We start from the raw sequence: 22,441 nt of genomic DNA, 5'->3' as shown, positions 1-22,441 counted from the left end.
CTGCTGCTGCTGCAAGGGGCCCAGAGAACTGCCCTGGAAGAGGAATGGGGGAAGGGAAGGGAAAGGGAAGGGAAAAGGGAAGGGAAAAGGAAAGGGAAGGGAAAAGAAAAGAAAGGAAAGGGAAGGGAAAGGGAAAGGAAAGGGAAAAGAAAGGGAAGGGAAAAGAAAAGAAAGGAAAGGGAAGGGAAAAGGAAAGGGAAGGGAAAAGAAAGGAAAGGGAAAAGGAAAAGAAAGGAAAGGGAAAGGAAAGGGAAAAGGAAAGAAAGGAAAGGGAAAAGGAAAAGAAAGGAAAGGGAAAAGGAAAGGGAAGGGAAAAGGAAAGGGAAGGGAAAAGGAAAGGGAAGGGAAAAGGAAAGGGAAGGGAAAAGGAAAGGGAAGGGAAAAGGAAAGGGAAAAGGAAAGGGAAGGGAAAAGGAAAGGGAAGAGAAAAGAAAAGAAAGGAAAGGGAAGGAAAAAGAAAGGAAAGGGACTCCATGGGGGATTTGTGTCACCTTAAACTTTTTTTCCTTATAACTCTTCATTTCCAGAAGAACCTCTATAATGGTAAGACTGTGTTCTCCATCCCAGGAATTCATTATAGAAGGGAACAGTCAGATTTTCAAGAGGAGCTTCTTTGATGCTTTGAGTTGGTTTCAGTGGTGAAGGACAGCCCTTGGGAGGGTTTCCCTTTGGTGGCCGAGGTTGGGAACTCTCCATTCCTGTCAGGGATTGATCCTGGGGAAAATGCCCCACACTGGCCAAGATGTGCCAACTTCAGTCATGTTATAGCACACTGATAATGGTAATTAATTAATTAATCAGGGCCTTGGCTGAGCTGCTGTGTTTGTGCTGCTGGGCCAGGTGTGCTGGGCTCTCTGGGCCAGGAGAGCAATTCCCCATTTCCCCATTCCCCATTTCCGCATTCCCCCCTTTCCCACTTCCCCGTTCCCCATTGCCCCGTTTCCCCATTTCCCTATTCCCCATTTCCCCATTCCCAATTCCCCATTCCCCATTCCCCATTCCATTTCCCATTCCCCCATTTCCCATTTCCCATTCCCCATTCCCCATTCCATTTCCCATTCCCCCATTCCCCCATTCCCCCATTTCCCCATTCCCCATTTCCCCATTTCCCCATTTCCCCATTCCCCATTTCCCATTCCCCATTCCATTTTCCATTTCCCCATTCCCATTCCCATTCCCCCATTTCCCCATTCCCCTTTCCCCATTCCCATTCCCCCATTCCTATTCCCCATTCCATTTCCCCATTTCCCCATTCCCATTCCATTTTCCATTTCCCATTCCCCATTCCCCCATTTCCCCATTTCCCCGTTCCCCCTTTCCCATTCCCCTATTCCCATTCCCCATCCCCATTCCCCCATTCCCCCATTCCCCATTTCCCCATTCCCATTCCCCTTTCCCCCTTCCCCCATTTCCCATTTCCCCATTCTCATTCCCCATTCCATTCCCCATTCCCATTTCCCATTTCCCATTTCCCCATTCCCATTTCCTCATTTCCCCATTCCCCATTCCCCATTCCCCATTCCCCCTTCCCCATTCCCATTCCCCATTTCCCCATTCCATTCCCCCTTCCCCATTCCCCCTTCCCCATTCCCCCTTCCCCATTCCCCATTCCCCATTCCCCATTCCCCATTCCCCATTCCCCATTCCCATTCCCCATTCCCCATTCCCCATTTCCCCATTCCATTCCCCCTTCCCCATTCCCATTCCCCATTCCCATTCCATTTTCCCATTCCCCATCATTCCCATTCCCCATTCCCATTCCATTTTCCCATTCCCCATTTCCCTATTCCCCATTCCCCATTCCATTTCCCCATTTCCCATTTTCCACTCCCCATTCCATTTCCCATTTCCCATTCCCATTCCCCATTCCATTTTCCCATTCCCATTTCCCATTCCCATTCCCATTCCCCATTCCCATTCCCCATTCCCATTCCCCATTCCCATTCCCCATTCCCATTCCCCATTCCCATTCCATTCCCCATTCCATTCCCCATTCCCCATTTTCCCATTTCCCCATTCCCCATTCCATTTCCCATTTCCCATTTCCCATTTCCCATTCCCCATTCCCATTCCCCATTCCCATTCCCCATTCCCATTCCCCATTCCCATTCCCCATTCCCATTCCCCATTCCCATTCCCCATTCCCATTCCATTCCCCATTCCATTCCCCCATTCCCCCATTTCCCCATTCCCATTCCCCATTCCATTCCCCATTCCCATTTCCCCATTCCCCATTCCATTTCCCATTCCCCATTTCCCCATTCCATTCCCCATTTTCCCATTCCCCATTTCCCATTCCCATTCCATTCCCCATTTCCCATTCCCATTTCCCATTCCCCATTCCCATTCCATTCCCCATTTCCCATTCCCATTTCCCTCCCTGCCCTGGGAGCTCTGTGCTCTCCTCAGCTCTCTGTAAATATTTTGGTTGGGTGAGCGGCGCTTTGGCAGCACAAGGTGCTCCCACTTCAACTCCCAAGTAATTCACAGAGACAAGCCAGGAAAACAGGAGATAGTAATTACATAAAACAAACATTTTCTCTTTCAGCTGAAACATTTGGATTTTTTTTTTATTTACTATTAAAATGTGCTTTTAGTTGGAGCCTTCCTGGTGCTGGTGCTGCCGTGGGGAGCTGATCTGAGTGGGTTAGTGGGGTTCTAATGCAGCCAAAGTTTGGGAAGCTTTGAGGATCTAAAGCTCTGCAGAAATCCTAACGTGGAGACCAAACCAGCCCTAATTACCTTTTTATCAAGGAGATATTTTCAGGTTTGCTAATGGAAACCTCCTGTAGATGTGGATTTTAGTGTGGTTTCCCCTCCTACCCTTCAGGTATTCTTAAAAAGGTAGAAGTAGAAATTGTATTGGATTTATCCCCAGCAGCTTCTGGTTTTTCCCCCCATAAAATCATAATCCTTTGTCTCTGAAAGGAAAACATTTTTGTTTTGTGTGATTGGAGTGAAGAGGGAGCAGGGGGGAATCAATGGTTTTACACAAATGTATTTTAATGGAGTGGAGATGAGGACTGAAGGTTGTTTCAAACAGCATTATTGCCAAGGAGCCTCTTTCTTTATTTTTTATTTGTTTTTAAAGTTGCTTTCAGGATTGGACCTCAAGCTAATTGAATTCTGGTGTGTTCAGACCAAAAGTCATAAAGAATCCTTGTTCTGATGGCAATTCATGTCTCTGCTCAGAAATCAGCTGGGAACTGGATTACTGATACCTAAATTCTGTCATTGGGACTTCAATGAAATTAATTAGAAATATTAATGGAGCAACTTGATGTTCAGAATAAGACAAAAAGATTTTTTTAGGATTTTGTTTTTAGAACTTTCAGAATAAAAATATATTCAACAATACCTGATGGTAGAAGTACTAAAAAGAGAGGTTATCAGTGCTGACTTTAGCATTAGATTTTTAAAAATTCTGTATCTGACCTTAAGGATGTCACTGATTCTCCCCTCATGCAGAATAAAATTTCAAAGTATTGAGGTGTAGGGATTTTTTTTTTTTCCATATTTCAGTGGTGAGATGCTCTGCACAAATTACCAGTGATCTTCTGAGCTCCCCAAAATAGTCTGCAAATAAAAATAGGGTGAAGTCTCCGTTAGCAGGCAGGAAACCACCAGGCAGGTTCTGTTCCTGTGTCCTTGACTGAATTGTAAAGATAATTTGCCTATTTACCCCCAAGGGCTACGTGGCAGAGTTTTTGCTTGATTGGGAGTTTTGTGAGGTGAGTTATTGAGAAGATGAGAGGAGGACTTAGAGAAATGGTGGAGAAAATAAGTAAATAAATAAGTAAATAAATAAATAAATATATCCACCTTTCCCCTTTCCCCCCCCTTTCTCCCCCCTTTTTCCTCTTTTCCTTTTTTTCCCTGTTTTTCCTTTTTTTCTTTTTTTCTTCCTTTTTTCCCCTTTTTTCCCCTTTTCCCTTTTTCCTGTTTTTCCTTTTTTTCCTTTTTTTCCTTTTTTTTCCTTTTTTTTCCCTTTTTTTCCTTTTTTTCCTTTTTTTTCCTTTTTTTTCCTTTTTTTCCTTTTTTTCCTTTTTTTTTTCCTTTTTTTCCTTTTTTTTCCTTTTTTTCTTTTTTTCCCTTTTTTTTCTTTTCTTTTCCTTTTCTTTTCCTTTTTTCCTTTTTTCCTTTTTTTCCTTTTTTTCCTTTTTTCCTTTTTTTCCTTTTTTTTCTTTTTTTCCTTTTTTTTCTTTTTTTTCTTTTTTTTCTTTTTTTCCTTTTTTTCCTTTTTTTCCTTTTTTTCCTTTTTTTCCTTTTCTTTTCCTTTTCCTTTTCTTTTCCTTTTCTTTTCCTTTTTTCCTTTTTTCCTTTTTTTTCCTTTTTTCCCCCTTTTTTCTTTTTCCTTTTCTTTTTCTTTTCTTTTTTCCTTTTTTCCTTTTTTTCCCCTTTTTTTCCTTTTCCTTTTCTTTTCCTTTTCTCTTTTCCTTTTTTTCCTTTTTTTCCTTTTTTTCCTTTTTTCCTTTTTTCCTTTTTTCCTTTTTTCCTTTTTTTCCTTTTTTTCCTTTTTTTCCTTTTTTTCCTTTTTTTTCCTTTTTTTCCTTTTTTTCCTTTTTTTCCTTTTTTTCCTTTTTTTTTTCCTTTTTTTTCCTTTTTTTTCCTTTTTTTTCTTTTTTTCCCTTTTTTTTCTTTTCTTTTCCTTTTCTTTTCCTTTTTTCCTTTTTTCCTTTTTTTCCTTTTTTTCCTTTTTTTCCTTTTTTTTCTTTTTTTTCTTTTTTTCTTTTTTTCCTTTTTTCCTTTTTTTCCTTTTTTTCCTTTTTTTCCTTTTTTCCTTTTTTCCTTTTTTCCTTTTTTCCTTTTTTTCCTTTTTTTCCTTTTTTTCCTTTTTTTCCTTTTTTTCCTTTTTTTCCTTTTTTTCCTTTTTTTCCTTTTTTTCCTTTTTTTTTTCCTTTTTTTTCCTTTTTTTTCCTTTTTTTTCTTTTTTTCCCTTTTTTTTCTTTTCTTTTCCTTTTCTTTTCCTTTTTTCCTTTTTTCCTTTTTTTCCTTTTTTTCCTTTTTTTCCTTTTTTTTCTTTTTTTTCTTTTTTTCCTTTTTTCCTTTTTTTCCTTTTTTTCCTTTTTTTCCTTTTCTTTTCCTTTTCCTTTTCTTTTCCTTTTCTTTTCCTTTTTTTCCTTTTTTCCTTTTTTTCCTTTTTTCCCCCTTTTTTCTTTTTCCTTTTCTTTTTCTTTTCTTTTTTCCTTTTTTCCTTTTTTTCCCCTTTTTTTCCTTTTCCTTTTCTTTTCCTTTTCTCTTTTCCTTTTTTTCCTTTTTTTCCTTTTTTCCTTTTTTCCTTTTTTCCTTTTTTCCTTTTTTCCTTTTTTTCCTTTTTTTCCTTTTTTTCCTTTTTTTTCCTTTTTTTCCTTTTTTTCCTTTTTTTCCTTTTTTTCCTTTTTTCCTTTTTTTTCCCCTTTTTTTTCCTTTTCCTTTTCTTTTCCTTTTCTTTTTTCCTTTTTTTCCTTTTTTTTCCTTTTTTCCCTTTTTTTCCTTTTCTCCCCTTTTTTTCCCTTTTCCTCTTTTTTTTTTCTTTTTTTTTCCTTTTTTTTTTTCTTTTTTTTCTTTTCTTTTTTTTCTTTTTAAATTAGATTATGGCAAAGTTTGCAATATTCCTCCCAAGCTGAGATTGTTCACTGGCAGCCAGGCTCTAGAAACGTAAAGAATTGGAGGATGTTCAAATGCATGAATTGAAACAAAACAATAATAAAAAGCCTGAGCCCTTACAATAATTTGTGTGGGGGCTCCAGCACTGCAGAGCTCTGGTTCTTGGTGTTCCTTCCTCCTTTTCTCCACTCCCTCCAAAGAGCTTCCCTGCGGTTTTGATTTTTTTTTCAATTTTAATTAGAATTCTTTATTTATATTTCTTGTGATTATTTCCACATGCATTGCTGTTTCTTAAGTTGTGTAACCTGGAATAATTTCAGTGTGGGGAAGCTGAGAACCAAAGTGAGTTTGGGTCCAGGAAGGGTCAATTTTGCCTTTCAGGTTTGCTTTGTTTAAAGCATTTCAGGGATATTTTGTGTTCCTCAGCCCGACTTTCCAGCCTTCTTTTTTCACTGTGAAACAAAATATCCTCCTGGCCACAACGCTGCTGCACCTCTGAGAGAAACCCCCGGCGCTGGGCATTGTTCTGCTGTTTCACACTTGTATTTCTAGCCGGGATTAGTGGAAATTGGGTGAAATTTGGGTTTTCCAGGCTCTTTTACCATAAGAGAATCTTCACAAGGAATCAAAACTGCAGCTTGTTTCCTTACCTTGGATTTAAAGGACATGATAAAAGAAGGCACCAGGAGAATAAAGCACTTCAAGCCCATGAAGAGGAATTTCAGAATATTCTGTTGAAATTAATTGTGGCAGTGGAGGCAGAGCTGGCACAATGGCACTGCAGCACTGGGTGCTCTCTGCCCGGGTTATTTGGTTGGAAACCTCTCCCCTGCTGAGTTAGGGGAGAAAAGAAATCTGATTTGGGCTCTTTTTTCTTGTTTGGATTTTTGGATTTGGCTTTTGCATGGTGACCTTGAGTTTTCCTTGCTGCTCCTCAGGCCTGGTTTTGCAGTGGTGAATTGAAATGCTCCTGTTATCATGCTGATGCCTCCCTTTGTCTTGGTTTATCTGAATTCCATCAGATTATGCCGGGATTGTTTGCCCTTTATCTGGCTAACAATGGGCTGTTTACAAGAGGTGAAGCTTAATTGCATTTAAAGTGTATATAGGGAATATGTGCTTTTATTTTGAAGTTTTATCTCGCTGATACCGAGCTTCTGAATCGTGTCTGTCTCAGGGAACCAAGGCACTGCCACCTCCTTCACCCTAAAACATCCAAATAAAATTCACTGGGAAAATCAGTCTCCCACCATTTGCATAAGGATTTGCAGTTTAATCAGATTTCCATACTGGAATTCAGTGGTGTGTTTTGGAGGCATCACCCAGATGCTCAGCTCCAGCCTCAGTGCATTTTTAAATGGAACTTTCCTGGTATTCCTGAGCAGAGTGGGTTAAAGAATTCATAATTCACCCAGATCTTTTGCCCCTAAAGCACAATAAAACCTGGAGATGTGCTCTCCCTCAGAGCAGCTCCTCAGTGGGGTCACTGCAGCTCCTCTTGAAGGTGCTGCAATAAAAATGTGCTGTTCTGCTCCTCCTGAGCACCCCGAGGCTTCTCCCATCCTTTTTTGGATGCTTTTGGTGCTCAGTTTAAATCTGCTTTGTTTTTGTCACTGTTCCACCTTTCTCCTCCCTGACCGAGGCTGAAAACCGATTTCCATTTCCATGGAGTGAAAGCACTGTGCCACTTGCAGACACTTTTCATTCCCCATCCCATCATTTCCCTCTGGGAAGCAGCACCTTGGAGATGGCACTGGAGGTGTCCCCAGCGCCTGCAGCCGTGCAGGTTGGGGGTTTGGGGTTGTTGTGGTGCCTCTGGAGCTGTTTGTGCCTCTCCAGGAGAGCTGTCCGGTTTTGGGCTGTTTGGAGGGCCTGGAAAGGCCCGGAGTGGCCTTGGGGCAGCCGCGTATCAAAGGAACAGAAGAGGCTTCAGTTCTTTTCTCGGTCTCGGTGTTTATTAATTGTTTATCTAAAAGATTTTCTCTCGGCCCGACAGAGCTCTGCTCAGCAGCCAGCCATGAGCACACTCCCTGCCCTCCGGGCGGTCACCTATCTTTATACCCATTGTTACGTGTACAATATTTATCATTTTTCCCCAATACCTTTCACCCTTATTGCCCGGTGCACTTTCAGTAATGACCAATCCCAAAGTGCCACCATCACCACAGAAGATGGAGGAGAAGAAGAAGAAGAAGGACAGGACACGCCCCAATTCCTCCATCTTACTTCTCTAAACCCCCCTGTACAGAAATCCTAAACCCTGTGTTTCACTCTCTAATTAACCAATCCCTTCACCATTCACCCCGGTGAAACCCTCCTGTCCTCATACAGGTGTCGTCTCCTGTGTGGGATCAAAGTCCAGCCACCAGACACTTCTGGAACATTCCAGGACTCCCGAGCCCCCCAAGGGTGCTCTCGGTGGCACCTCAGTCCTGAGGTGCTGAGATCCCACAGAGTGCCAGACTGGTTTTGAGGTTGTTGTGGTGCCTCTGGAGCTGTTTGTGCCTCTCCAGGAGTGCCAGACTGGTTTCAGCCCAAGGAACAGGAATGTCCCAGAGCCTCCATTGCTGGGCTGTGGCTGTGGGATCAGAGCTGGTTTTGGGACACAGAGTTGTTCTGTTCCTTTCCAGGCTGCAGTCATTCCTGGAGTGCCTTTTCCATTGGGTTATGCAGAAATCCTCCCCAGTATCTGCTTTTCCACTGACTGAAATCAGGGTTTGCTGTGCCTCCATCCCTTTTCCCTGAGGCTGAGCAGGGTTTTGCTGCTCCCTCCTTACAAAGGAAGATTTATTTCTCACCAGCACTTTATGAAGTTCTTCTCAGGTTCTCCTTCTCTGGCCATGATGTTGGACCTAATTTAATGTCCAAATGAGAGCATCTCCTGCTTTTACACATCTGCTCCTTCCTGCTGGAGTGCATCAGCCTGGCAGACACTGGGATAACTCGTACCCACTATAACTGGGAAATGTTGTGCCTGTTCAGCTTCTCTAAAAATGAGGAAATAAAAAGTTTTCCAGGTGGGCATGAGGATGTGCCACTTCTAGCAGGGATCTGCTTGGTTTTGCCTTCCTTTCTTGCTGTCCTTTAATTAAAATTGGTGAAATATATTTCATATAAACCATGGAGTTGATGTGGATGTAACATGAAATGTTTCCTGGTTGTCCTTGCAGGGCTCAGCTGTGGTTTTGTGACAACAACACAGAGCAGGGCCCCAAAAATGAGAAGTTCTCTGCAGAGTGATCTTGTGGAGTTGCTCACTAATAACAGCATTGAAATCAGAGGTGTAGGGAGAGAAATGTTCATTGTTGGAGTTTTGTGCCGTTCAAACCCGTTGGGTTTTTATCCCCTAAAACTCAGGACCATGAGAGGAGCTGTCAGTGAAGCATCTGCTATTAAACATTGACACTTGCCTTAATGACTTTAATTAAGAATGTCGTGAGCCTCGGTTTTTTTAATTGATTGTATCTTCCCTTTTGTGTGTAGGTATGGGATTTCATTTTTAGTTACTTGATTGGCTTCAAGAACATGAAGATAACATTCAATTTAAATAACAAAACAAAACCACTTCTCAAAGCTGTTGCCATTCTTCCTGCTCTTAAAGAAGTGACTTGTTGGCTGATGTTAAATTCTGCTTAGTGAAGCTGTGACAGGACAACCTAGTTATGACCTCATTAAAAATAAAATAAGTTCAGAAGTATTTCTAGAGATTTTAAATAAATGCATAAGGTATAAAAATATTAAATTACAGATTTTTGTCTTGTAAAAAAATTACGGTTTAAATTTCCTCAAGGCAGCAAAATACAAAGTGTCAGACTGAAGAAATGGAACTATTTTAAATAATAGTATAAATATATATATATTAAATATAATGTAAATAAAGTATAAATTTCCTCAAGACAGCAAAATATAAAGTGTCAGACTGAAGAAATGGAAAACTCAGTGCCTGTTGTTTTCTAGCTGATATTTCTTTGGGTTTGTAAAGGGACCATAGAAGGGTGAATGTAGAAGGGTGTTTTGGCTACTTCCATTAATGAATATCTTGTGAGGAAATGCCTGAAAACTGCTGGAACAGAGACCAACTGATAGAAATTGTGTCCTTCAGCCTTGTTTTCTCTGTTGCCTTTGCAGTGAGCACTTGTCCTGCTCGTTCACCTTCTTCCTGCACGGGGACAGCAACGTGTGCACGAGCGTGGAGATCAGCCAGCACCAGCCCGTGTACCTGCTCAGCGAGGAGCACCTCACCCTGGCCCAGCAGTCCAGCAGCCCCTTCCAAGGTGGGACTGCTCCCCTGGGCCTGCCCAGCTGTGCCCAGCTGTGCCCAGCTGTGCCCTGTGCTCACTGCCAGGCGCTGGGTCCTGGCCCTGCTGCATTTGCAGGTGCAACATTTGCATATTCATCTCTTGCTGTGTAATTGAGTCGTTTGTCCTCATCACACCCATCCCAAGTGCTGTCATTTTGGTGACTTCAAGATTTTGTTGTTTCAACCTTGTAACCCCCAGATACCTTCACCTTGCCCCTCTGAGACATCCATTTCTGGATTTAACCTGTTCCTCAGTGTGTTTAACCTTTTCCCTTGGCTCTTCCTTGCCTGTAAATGCCTGTGGTTCCCCCAGCAGATGCAGGCTGTGCTCTGGAAGACAGAGGAGTGCTGGGGCCTGAGTCTGGTCAGTGGGGCTGTGTGATCCCTCCCTGCATGGCCTCACTCCCTCAGCACTGCTCAGTGTCCAAACTTGCTTTTTTTCCTGAATGCAACTTAACAGCAGCTGTGCTTCCCTACTATGGACAAGACTAAACATGAACCAGATCATTCCCTCTGCATTCCCTGTTGTTGTAACCAGGATGGAAGGATGAGGAAACACCTCAACTCTGCCAGGATCTGGAAGTGTTTCTTTATCCCACCTGTATCAGACTCCTTGCAAGCCCAGATGAAAACTTGCCTGTTGCTTGTTTGAATGGATTAATCTGTAGTTGTTATTGTGGTTCCTCAGTTCTTACAGCACCTCTGAATTTAACAATGGGAACCTGTTGCCAAAAGCTTGGGTAGTAAATCATCATTAGGCTGCATTTTGACTTGCCAGTGGTAAATTGTAAATTACCAGTGGTAAATTGTTTATTTGGTGTGGCTGAAATAGGAGTGCTGCTGTTGCAGAGGGGAGGAGGGAACTTGGGGTGAATCCCATCTCCAATGGGTTTTTATCTCTGTTGCAGTTATCCTGAGCCCCTTTGGGTTGAATGGCACACTCACAGGCCAGTCCTTCAAGCTGTCTGATTCATCCACAAAGAAGCTGATTGGGGAGTGGAAGCAATTCTACCCTGTCACATCCAACCTGAAGGAGGGATCTGAGGAGAAACAAGAAGAAATGGACTGGGAGGATGATTCTTTAGCTGCTGTTGAAGTCCTTGTTGGTGAGCCTGATTACCTTTAATTGCTGGAATAAACTGGCTGGATAAACCTGCAAAATTCTGGATGCAGGAGTGACCCCATTTGATTGCTTTGCAGCAATGCTTGCTGGGTTTGGTTTTCCTGTTTGATGCTCAGCACTGTCCATGATGAGTTGCTGCTCAGAGTGGATTTTGCAGAGCCATTAGTGGGAGGTCTTGTTCTTATGTGCCCTGGGAGGGAAGATTAAAAAAAATAATAAAATAAGAGAGTAAAAAAAGCCCTGGATGATGACTGTTGACATCTGAGCTGAATCCAAAGCAGGTTGTGCTGTTTCAGAACCCCTGCAAATTCACACAGAGCAGACCTGCCTTTCAGGGATGTCTTCAAACCCACAGTCCTGGAGAACCTGATGTAGTCAGGCCCTGCCTTTCTCTGCTGGTTTCCCAAAACCCCAGCCCAGAGCAGAACAATCCCCTGCTCCCAGGGGCATTGATATCCCAGCAAATGCAATCCCTGCTCTGTGAGGAGCTGGTAGTGCAGGGATGGCTGCAGCCCCTCGTGCTGCTGGGGATGCTGGCAGTGCTACATGATCCTAAAATGGATTTTTGCAGCCTTTTATAAAACAAAATGACAGAAGCAGGTAGCAGCAAAGCAGGTAGCAGCACATAGATGTCCCTGCCTGTACAAAACCCTTTTTATTCATACAGAAAATCTGGGCAAATCTTCTGTACGAATAAAAAGCACGGGCAAATCTTCTGTATGAATGAAGCAAATCAAGCAATGATGGAGGTGCCAGCAGAGGGTTTCTGTCCAAGGAGATGCTGCAGTGGGTGGGAGAGCTCTGTGAGCCAGGGGTTGCTGTGCAGGGCTGCTGTGGTGGCTCTGGGTGTGAGCAGGCGTGCGCTGCCTCTCTTGCAGCTGGCGTGAGGATGGTGTACCCGGCGTGCTTCGTGCTGGTGCCTCAGACTGACATCCCTGCTCCCAGCTCCGGGGGGGCTCCCCACTGCTCCACTGCCTGCCTGGGGGTCCACCAAGTGCCTGCTTCCACCAGAGACCCTGCCATGTCCTCCGTCACCCTGACGCCACCCACGTCCCCAGAGGAGGTTCAGACAGGTGGGAAGGAATTGGGTTCTGCACCAGGGAATTGTTCCCATGGTTTCTTCTAACACTGCAGAGTTTGAGGGGATTCAGGGGCTCTGTGTGCAGCTGCCTTGGGAGGGAAAATCACATTTCTGTAGTCCTAAGTTTGTTACAGTAAAACTGATGGCACCAGGTGTGGGCAAAATGAACTCAAACTCTGCTGTGAGCTGCTGAAACCAGAGCTGCTGTTGTGCTTGGGGTTGGTACTTTGGGTTGCTCTGAGGAGGTTTTTGGTGCTTGGGGTTGGTGCCAGTACTTTGGGTTGCTCTGAGGAGGTTTTTGGTGCTTGGGGTTGGTACCAGTACTTTGGGTTGCTCTGAGGAGGTTTTTGGTGCTTGGGGTTGGTACCAGTACTTTGGGTTGCTCTGGGGAGGTTTTTGGTGCTTGGGGTTGGTACCAGTACTTTGGGTTGCTCTGGGGAGGTTTTTGGGCTTTTCCCCTCTGTGGGCATGCCTGTGTTCTGACACAGCTCCATAACCCCACTGTGGCCTCAGTCAGCAGTGCCAGGGGCTGTTTTCTCCAGCCCAGGAACACTGGCTGTGGTTTGTGCCCTCTGCCCTGGGTGTGAGCTGGGCTTCTGGGGAGCTCATTTAGGTCACAGCAGGTGACACTCACTGACAGCTTCAGGTGACATTTACATAAGTTTTATTGTGCAGAAGAGGTGTTGTTTCTTTTTTCCTTCCATGATCTGCTGTTACCCAAGCTTGACCCTGTTTTTTAATCATAATCTTGACTTTGCTCAAGTCGTGTTTTATTTCAGGTCACTTTCATCAAAGATAAAGAAAATCCACCCTACTTACAACATAAACATATATGGTGCTTTTAAAAATCTCCTATAATAATTTGCTACTATTCCTAAATTTTCTGTGTGTTTCTGTTTTCTAACACTGAGTAAAGAAGCCAATTTTCTTCCTCTGGTTAATTGAATGTGATATTGTGATAGATAGAAAATAGATAGATAGATAGATAGATAGATAGATAGATAGATAGAAAAAAGATAATGTGATAGACACTGCATTGTCCCACTGCCTGAATCTCTTTCCTCTGGTGCTGCTTTCCAGTTGATGCTCAGTCTGCCCAGAAATGGGTGAAGTTTTCCTCAGTTTCAGATGGATTTATCTCAGACAGTACCAGCCATCACGGTGGCAAAATCCCCAGAAAATTGGCCAATCAAGTGGTGGACAGAGTCTGGCAAGAGTGCAACATGAACAGAGCACAGAACAAGTATGTATTTACCCTCTGAAGCCAAAAATGCCAATATTCTGTGTGTCCCTTGTAGCAATTAGTTCTGTTAAGGGTGCTGTGACTGCTGCTGCAATGTACTTTACTCTTCTAACAAACCATTTCTAAAGAAGTTCATTTTTCCCTAACTATTCAGCAATGATTTACTTAGTTGAATATGTCAGGAAAAGGCAATTTATCCTTTCTTTGCTGAATCCCTTGTCACCAAACCGCTCTTGAGCTTTGCCAGAAGATAAGAGAAGAACATATGTTGCTCCCAAATAACTCTCCTGGTATTGAATCCTAGGAGGAAATATTCTGCTACATCAAATGGCCTGTGTGAGGAGGAGACAGCTGACAAGGTGGCATCGTGGGATTTTGTTGAAGCCACGCAGAGGACAAATTGCAATTGTTCAAGGTACAGCACTTAGCACAGGCACAGCCCAGAGATGTTCACGGGCTCCAGTGCTCACGAGAGGCTCCTGATCTCTCCTGCAGGAGTCATTAGGCAGGAGCTGCTTGCAGGAAAGCTGGAACAAAATTTGTATCTCCTCTCCTAAATGTCATTGGAGGTCTTGAAATTGTGCCCAAGGAGTCACTGCAGAGGTTGGAGTGCAGTGAATTGGCTGGGGGGGAGCTGCTGCCAGGGCAGGGACAATTCCTGAGCCCTGGAATTCCATGTGGGTGTGGGCAGTCACCTCCTCATGGGCAGCTCTCAGCAATGGCAAGGAAATGCTGTTTATTTTCAGAGGGCTGTGGCATTAGCCTTGAAGGAGAAATCTATTCTAGGAATAAACCCCCAAACCTGCTCTCTGGGAATGGTGGCATTCCATGGGTGGCTGTGTGGAAAACTGCTCCTCTGGGAGTGGATGCCAGTGTGTGTTTTATATATTACCTGGGAAAAAAGGAACAAAACAAAGGGCAAAATGTCTAAGATTAAAAAAAATATATATGTATGTATATATTACAGCCTTTTTTGAGGCTCCAATGCCACACAGGTATTTAAATGAAATGGAAACATTAATTTCATTGAATTCTCAGTTTCTGTACTTATGGCAGAATATTAATCTTTAGGTGACTGAAGTGTTGCAATAGGTTTAAACACTTTCTGTGATTTAAATGTTACACTGATTACCTTGCAGGGAATATTGGTATCTTAGGAAAAAATTACTGTCTGGAGGATGGAGCATTTTGAGAGAAATGCATTTTTTAACTCCCTTATTGAAATGGTTGGTTAAAGTTCTGTGGAAATACTTGTGTCCTGAGAAGAGCTGGGGTGTGGAGGAGGATTAAATGTTCTTTTCAAGGAGAATTTAGCTATGATAGCACTAGTTAAGAGCAAACCAGTCAATTAACTATGTGAGGTGTGTATTAGAAATATGCAATTGCCTAAAGAGAAATTGCAAAGACCTAAACCCCCTTATTATTCCACGTGTTTTGAATTCTAAGTGGAGAAAAACATGTGGATGTGTGTAAGAGTTTAAAGTAAAAATAGATTTTGATACCTCTTACCTTTTATCCCTGCCTAATCCTGTTTTTTCAATACAAGTGCTTCTTAACTTTGCTAATGGGAGAGTGGCAAAGAACTGCCAGGCACTGAGCATGTACCTGCAGTTCAATGGCTTAATCATAAACATTTCATTCTACACTTCAGCATTTCATTGCCTCATTCTGTCAGATGATCCTGGAAGTTGGCATCTTGAACTTGCAGATGAAATGTTTGAGCTCAAGTGCATTTGCACTGAACAGACCCAGCTGTATTAATGCAGTTGAGATACTGGGTTTTTCTTTTTCCCACACTTGCTAAATTTGTAAGTAAGCAGCTACAAAAGCCTTGTAATAGCTTGGAAATAGCTTTAGTAGGAGTGAGCTTGGCTTTTTAGTTCTTGGTGTTAATTCTGCAGTCCTTAACCCAGTGAGGCTTGGGCAGCTCTCTTGGCTGGTGTCAGTGTTGGAATTCCAGAAGCCATTCACTAATTCTTACGTTGTTCTACTGATTCATCAGCGCTGGCACAAGTTACAAATGATGAGGTTTTCATGTGACAATCTATTTCTGCTAAAGCAGTTATCAAATACTGTCTTAATTCTGAGCATTAGTTGTGTGTTTGGCTCATAGGACACGTGTAACAATTTTTAAAATGGTGTTGTAAAATCATACAGTGCTGCTCAAAAATCATACAGTGCTGCTCAAAAATCATACAGTGCTGCTCAAAAATCATACAGTGCTGCTCAAGTCACTCAAACTGTGGTCAGGAAGAAGGGGCAGCTTCACTTTGGAGCAGTTTCGGTTTCATCTGTCTCTCACAGGCTGTTTAATGGCCTAGAAGCAGGTTCTTATCTAGTGAAAAAGAACACCACAGACATATTTGAAAGATTAATGTGAAGTCTTTTCCCCTGTATTAATTCTGCAGGCACAAAAATCTCAAACCAAGAAATTCAGGTCAACAGGGGCAGGCCCCACCTGTGGGCCCCCAGCAGCCGGCGGCTCCCAAGCACAAGACAAACGAGAAGCAAGACAAAGGGGATAAGCCACAGAAACGCCCTTTGACTCCTTTTCATCATCGTGTATCTATCAGCGATGACGTTGCCATGGAGGCAGAGTCGGCCAGCCAGAGGCTGGTGATGGCCGCCCCCGAGAGCCAAGTGCGGTTTGCCGCCATCCGCGGCGCCGAGGGCGCGAAGGCGGCGCCGCTGCACGGGGCCGAGCTGGGCAGCTCCCCCCAGCCGCCCCCGCTCAGCCCCCACCCCTGCGACGGCCCCGACGAGGGCGTGCCCAAAGCCCCCTCCACGCCCCAGAGCCAACACTTCTACCAGATGCCAACTCCAGAGCCCCTGGTGCCCAGCAAGGCCATGGAGGACAGGCTGGACGGGCTCTCGCAGCCCTTCCCCGCCGCCTTCCCCGAGGTGATCGAGCCCACCGTGTACGTGGGCACTGCCGTCAGCCTGGAGGAGGATGAAGCTGACACCACTTGGAAGTATTATAAAGTTCCAAAGAAAAAGGATGTGGAGTTCTTACCGCCCCAGCTTCCCAATGATAAGTTGAGAGATGATCCAGTAATACCTGCTGGACAGGAAAATGTAACATCAGTTACAGAGTAAGTGCTGCTTGATCCTGGGGTGACAGCACGAGCAGCGAGGGAACAGGAGGGCCAGGGCAGGAGGTTCTCAGTGGAAGGAGCAGAAATGCTGAGGGTGTGAGCACAGCTCTGGGTACAACAAGTTAATCCTTGTGAAATGGGAGGACAAAGCCCAGTCAGATCTGTAGCAAGACTTTCCAGCTTTTTCTCATTTTAGTTTTGATTTAGCTGACAGCAATGATATTTATTTTTATAGTGTAAAATTAATCTGCAGCCAAATGATGCCTGTTAGGGATTTAAATCCCTTCCTTCCCCCGCTTCTCTCCCCCCCAAAAAAAAAGAAATAACATTTTCATTTTATTATTTGTTTTCTTCATTATTTGAACAAAATATGGATGGTCTCAGCTGCAGAGATCCTGTTAAAGTTTCTTCTCTCATTTCTGCTCCTGTCTTCACTTAGAAGAGCTGATGTTACAAGCCCCTGCTTGTAAAACATTCTGCCCTGCTGCTTCTTTCCATTGGGATAAAGGAATTGGTCACTTTGGATACTGTTTTTAAGTCTGAATAAATTCTGGAGCAAACCTGGGCTGGGGGTGCAGGAGAGGGGACAAACCTGGGCTCAGGGCTGGCATCGAGGAGTTGAGGGCTGCACCCAGAGCTGCCTCTACCCAGGCACTTCTGCCCATTCTTTTTGGTCTAAATTTTCTTATTCAGGTGAAAGGAGATTCTTACTGTGATCAATATCAAATTATGGAGAGCTTTGGAGCTGAGGTGCTGAATTTGGGGTGGAAGAGCAGCTGCTCACAGGACAGAAGGCTGGAGTTGGTTTTTGTCCCGTTGCTGGCAGTGGGAAGCCACTGGTGGCAGCACTGGAATGGCTGGGTGGGAAAGCTGGAGAAGGAGTAAATGTGTAGGAAAGCTGGGGAAGGAGTAAATGTGTAGGAAAGCTGGGGAAGGAGTAAATTTGTAGGAAAACTGGAGAAGGAGTAAATGTGTAGGAAAGCTGGAGAAGGAGTAAATGTGTAGGAAAGCTGGGGAAGGAGTAAATGTGGTGTAGCTGCTGCTCTGTGCTCACACACAGCTCTGGACATCCTTTGTGCTCACTGTTTAAGAGACTCAAGATGTACATTTATAATATTTTTAAGTCCTTTTTTTGCTTTGCCTTGAAGTCACTTCAGCCCAGTAGATAAGGAAAGATGTTTCCTTTTGTCTCTTCAGGACATTGTCTTTCCTAGTTTGATTTGACAACTTACCAAAAACATCTTTTCCCCTGGGATATCTGGCTGTTAACTTCTCTTCCTCTCTGCTGGTCAAAAATACAGCAGAGGTGTTTCATTCCCCATTCCTAGAAAGTCATTTCCATCTCTTCTTCTGCCTTTTTATTTTCCTTTCCTGATGGCAATTTTTGCAGGATTTAGAAATTGGTTTATTGAGCATGGAAGAGCAGCATGGATGGATTTGGCATTGTTGTTGGCTGTGAGATGATTTTTGGCACAGTTTGTTTCTAGGAAGTGTCTTTGACAAAGTAAAACTTTTTTATAGTTGAGAGGAATGTGCAGGAATGTTTGAGGGAGCCCCTTCCTCACCTGGTGCCTCCTGTTTGTTGGGGTACAGAAAATGAAGCTGCTCCAGGGGCACATCTACAGCTCATAATCAGAACAGTTTTTTCCTTGCCAATGTCTTTTTTCCCTGATGCAATGCCACATTTGTGAAACCAATATTCCTGAAAGAAAACCTGAATTTCTGTGCACTTACCAGCTCCAGTTTTGGCTCAGAATGTTAACAGAAGAAAAATGCTGATAAAGGCAAATGTGGTTAGAATTTTCTCATTAGAAAATTAGTTACTGGTGTGCTGCAAGCTTCATTTGTATTGATCTGAATGACATAAATGGCTCCTGAGCACAGTGGCATTTGTGTGCTTTACTTGTGATTATTGCTTGGGCTTTTTTGGGGAATGCAGTGAGTAATTCTTTAGCCTGGTGAGTTTCTTTTAGTGGCTGTGGAGAGTTGAATCCATTTGTGCCTTATAACAAATGACAGCCATGACCTGGGATAAATTACTAATCTTTATGTGAATTGACAGTGCTTGAGGAGAGAGGGGAGGATGAATCACACAGCTGGATCTGATGTGTGGAAGGAGGTGATATTAAATGAGTAATGATTTAATCTTCATCCCCAAAAGTTTTCTGAAGCTGGGCTGGGAAGGAAGGAAGTGGAAAGATGAGGTTGTTCTTGGTAAGGCGGTGTGATAGCAGAAATAATTCCGTGTAATAAATGCTAAATAAATGATTTTGTGATTTTTATTTTTCTTCTGTTCAGACTAATGGTGCAATGTAGGAAACCTTTGAAGGTTTCAGATGAACTGGTGCAACAGTATCAGAGTAAAAACCAATATTTAACAGCTGTAGCAACGGAAGCTGACCAGGAACCTGAAATTGATCCTTATGCCTTTGTGGATGGAGACGTGGAATTCCTATTTCCTGACAGTAAAAAGGACAGGCAGAACATGGAGAGGGAAGTGGGGAAGAAACACAAGGTGAGTAAAGGAGTGAGGCTACAAATCAGTGATGAGATTAAACAAATTGCCTTAGGCACGGGATGGAATGTAAACCCTTCTTTGTGTATTTAGAAGCAAATTAAAAACCAAATTATATTCCAGCAGAAATGATCAATGAAATTAAGCAGCATGTCTCTGATGACACCTAAATTTTTTTTTTGGCACACTGGTGGTGCCATTGCATCAGGGCTCATGAGGAAAAAGCTGCTGGATCGGTCTGGCTCAGTGGCCTCCTGTGGCAATAGGTGCTGGCAGGTGCCTGGGGAGAGAGCAGGGACAAGGGCAGTGCTTTGTTCAGGAGTGGAAAGGTCTGGGGGTAGGTGAGGTGAGCCCTGACTCCTTCCCTGGCCACTGAATTGCAATTTTAATTCTTTTTTTGTGCATTAGTGCAGCTATGTGAGACTTGTACTTAAAGCAAAAGGGCACCTACAGAAAAGGAGAAAATCTAACTGCAGTGGGTGCTTGTCTATGAAATACATTTGCTTATTGGAATGAGTTATGTGTGGCTGCATTCATTCAGGAACTGGTACAGTTCATGTGTAGCATCTGATAGTGAGGGTTTTTCCTTAAGGTGTTGTAGCAAGAATCCACAGCTTGCTTTGTACATTTATCCCCAGGACAGGCCCAGAGTTGGCAGCCCAGGCTCTGCTCCCCCGAGGCAGCAGCAGCCCAGCCTGCCCTGCTGAGCTCACAGGGTAATGAGAACCTGATCCTCTGCAGGGACAGAGTCCTCACAGGGACATCAAATACCTCCCACCCCACTCATTAATTTAAGCAAACTTTTCTCTCTTTTTTAATAGGCTGAGGATGGAACATCCAGTGTTACAGTTCTGTCCCACGAAGGAGAGGATGCAATGTCTCTGTTTAGTCCTTCTGTCAAGCAAGGTAAAGAGGCTTTTTTCCCTGTCTTGTGTTATATTAATGATGTCTTGAATAGTCAATAGATTCCAATAGGCTGCTCAGTTTTGTGGTTTATGGTTTGTATTCCCCTTCAGTCTGCTGGGAACGTTTCTTTGTTGCACAGTGCAAACAAATGTTGGCTATGAAGTCTAAACTGGAAGGGCCCTCCCCTCTGTGTAAGATGGATGAGATGAACCAAGTCCCTCTCACCCCCTGGTTTCCTTTCCCCAGCTGTGGGCTGGGCTCTCCAGTGCAGTTTCCATGCAGGGCTGAGCTCTCCAGTGCAGTTTCCATGCAGGGCTGTGCTCTCCAGTGCAGTTTCCATGCAGGGCAGAGCTGGGCTCTCCAGTGCAGTTTCCATGCAGAGCTGGGCTCTCCAGTGCAGTTTCCATGCAGAGCTGAGCTGGGCTCTCCAGTGCAGTTTCCATGCAGAGCTGAGCTGGGCTGGGCTCTCCAGTGCAGTTTCCATGCAGGGCTGAGCTCTCCAGTGCAGTTTCCATGCAGAGGCAGAGCAGAGCTGGGCTGAGCTCTCCAGTGCAGTTTCCATGCAGGGCTGGGCTGAGCTGGGCTCTCCAGTGCAGTTTCCATGCAGGGCTGGGCAGAGCTGGGCTCTCCAGTGCAGTTTCCATGCAGGGCTGGGCTCTCCAGTGCAGTTTCCATGCAGGGCTGAGCTGGGCTGGGCTCTCCAGTGCAGTTTCCATGCAGAGCTGGGCTCTCCAGTGCAGTTTCCATGCAGGGCTGAGCTGGGCTCTCCAGTGCAGTTTCCATGCAGGGCTGAGCTGAGCTGGGCTCTCCAGTGCAGTTTCCATGCAGGGCTGAGCTGAGCTGGGCTCTCCAGTGCAGTTTCCATGCAGGGCTGGGCTGAGCTGGGCTCTCCAGTGCAGTTTCCATGCAGAGACAGAGCTGGGCTCTCCAGTGCAGTTTCCATGCAGGGCTGAGCTGAGCTGGGCTCTCCAGTGCAGTTTCCATGCAGGGCTGAGCTGGGCTCTCCAGTGCAGTTTCCATGCAGAGCTGTGCTCTCCAGTGCAGTTTCCATGCAGGGCTGAGCTGGGCTCTCCAGTGCAGTTTCCATGCAGGGCTGAGCTGGGCTGGGCTCTCCAGTGCAGTTTCCATGCAGGGCTGAGCTCTCCAGTGCAGTTTCCATGCAGAGGCAGAGGCAGAGGCAGAGCTGAGCTGGGCTCTCCAGTGCAGTTTCCAGGCAGGGCTGAGCTGAGCTGGGCTCTCCAGTGCAGTTTCCATGCAGAGGCAGATCTGGGCTGTGCTCTCCAGTGCAGTTTCCATGCAGAGCTGGGCTCTCCAGTGCAGTTTCCATGCAGGGCTGAGCTGAGCTGGGCTCTCCAGTGCAGTTTCCATGCAGAGCAGAGCTGGGCTGGGCTCTCCAGTGCAGTTTCCATGCAGGGCTGAGCTCTCTGTGCAGTTTCCATGCAGAGGCAGAGCTGAGCTCTCCAGTGCAGTTTCCAGGCAGGGCTGAGCTCTCCAGTGCAGTTTCCATGCAGGGCTGAGCTGGGCTCTCCAGTGCAGTTTCCATGCAGGGCAGAGCTCTCCAGTGCAGTTTCCATGCAGGGCAGGGCTGAGCTCTCCAGTGCAGTTTCCATGCAGAGGCAGAGCTGAGCTCTCCAGTGCAGTTTCCATGCAGGGCTGAGCTCTCCAGTGCAGTTTCCATGCAGGGCTGAGCTCTCTGTGCTGTGCCCTCCCCACAGATGCCCAGCGCTTGGCTGCCCACGCGCGCACGGCCTCCACCAGCCTGTTCCACGAGACCGACCTGGTGGTGTCCTACACCGACCTGGACAATCTCTTCAATTCTGATGAAGATGAACTCACAGTAAGTGATGTGCAAAAAGTCCTGGCAGGTGCCAGCTAAAAAACCAGCCAGGAACAGCTCTTGTCCTTCTGTGGTTTGGGGTTTGATTTTCTGGTGGTGTTTGTAGGAGAGGTTGCAAAGCATTCACACAATCAGGAGCTGTGGCCCCTCGGTGCCAAACGGGCTGCTCTGCTCGACTCATGCAGGCAGATTTTAGATGCAAACAACCTTTTGATCTCACTTCCTTACAATCCCCACAGTGTGTGCTGCCTGAACATACCTTTAGTTTGACTTGTACGGATTCAGCAGGTGCTAGTGTGTTCTTTTCCTGTGGTCTGGGCTCTGTTAACTGCTTCATCAAGGTAATATTGAAACAAAACAGCAACTTCTGAAAGAGAAAAGGCATTTAAACACTGGACATTCTGCCAAATAAGCTGCTTGTCTGCAGCAGCTATTATCTTGGAACAGTTTCTCTTGCAGTCTGAATCCATTATCTTTCTAGTTTCTATTTCAATACTATTTATAATCAGTTGTCTTTTCTGAACTGTGCATTGCTCCACGTGTAATCCTAAATCCCCTTACCCAGACAAAATGCCCATCACCTTTAATGGGAGCTGGAGCTGAGTAGGGGCTGAAGGATCTTAACAGCCATCAAAGGTCATCAGTATGTAAAGGAAGGGTGTTTGCTCTTAAACATCAACACTTACCATCTTAAAACAGTTCAGATGGCTACAGATTGTAAAATATCTCTTCTTTTACTTTTGACAGATACTTTC

General features: G+C 44.7%; 1 protein-coding gene across 1 annotated transcript in view; it reads left to right on the top strand.

Moving 5' to 3' along the window:
* The window catches only part of MED13 (mediator complex subunit 13), a 62,572-nt gene that overhangs the window by 22,378 nt on the left and 17,753 nt on the right, over positions 1–22,441 (top strand). Inside the window, exons 4-12 of the mRNA XM_005495565.4 lie at positions 9,715–9,860; positions 10,795–10,992; positions 11,888–12,082; positions 13,171–13,333; positions 13,638–13,748; positions 15,742–16,425; positions 18,727–18,943; positions 19,765–19,849; positions 21,565–21,686. Coding sequence (XP_005495622.3) covers positions 9,715–9,860; positions 10,795–10,992; positions 11,888–12,082; positions 13,171–13,333; positions 13,638–13,748; positions 15,742–16,425; positions 18,727–18,943; positions 19,765–19,849; positions 21,565–21,686 — 1,921 coding nt within the window. The remainder of the gene's footprint in view (positions 1–9,714; positions 9,861–10,794; positions 10,993–11,887; positions 12,083–13,170; positions 13,334–13,637; positions 13,749–15,741; positions 16,426–18,726; positions 18,944–19,764; positions 19,850–21,564; positions 21,687–22,441) is intronic.

This window comes from Zonotrichia albicollis, chromosome 22 (genome assembly GCF_047830755.1).
Source record: "Zonotrichia albicollis isolate bZonAlb1 chromosome 22, bZonAlb1.hap1, whole genome shotgun sequence".
Classification (NCBI taxonomy): Eukaryota; Metazoa; Chordata; class Aves; order Passeriformes; family Passerellidae; genus Zonotrichia; species Zonotrichia albicollis.
Note: the sequence above shows the minus strand (reverse complement) of the source record. Positions and strands in the feature narration are given on the sequence as shown.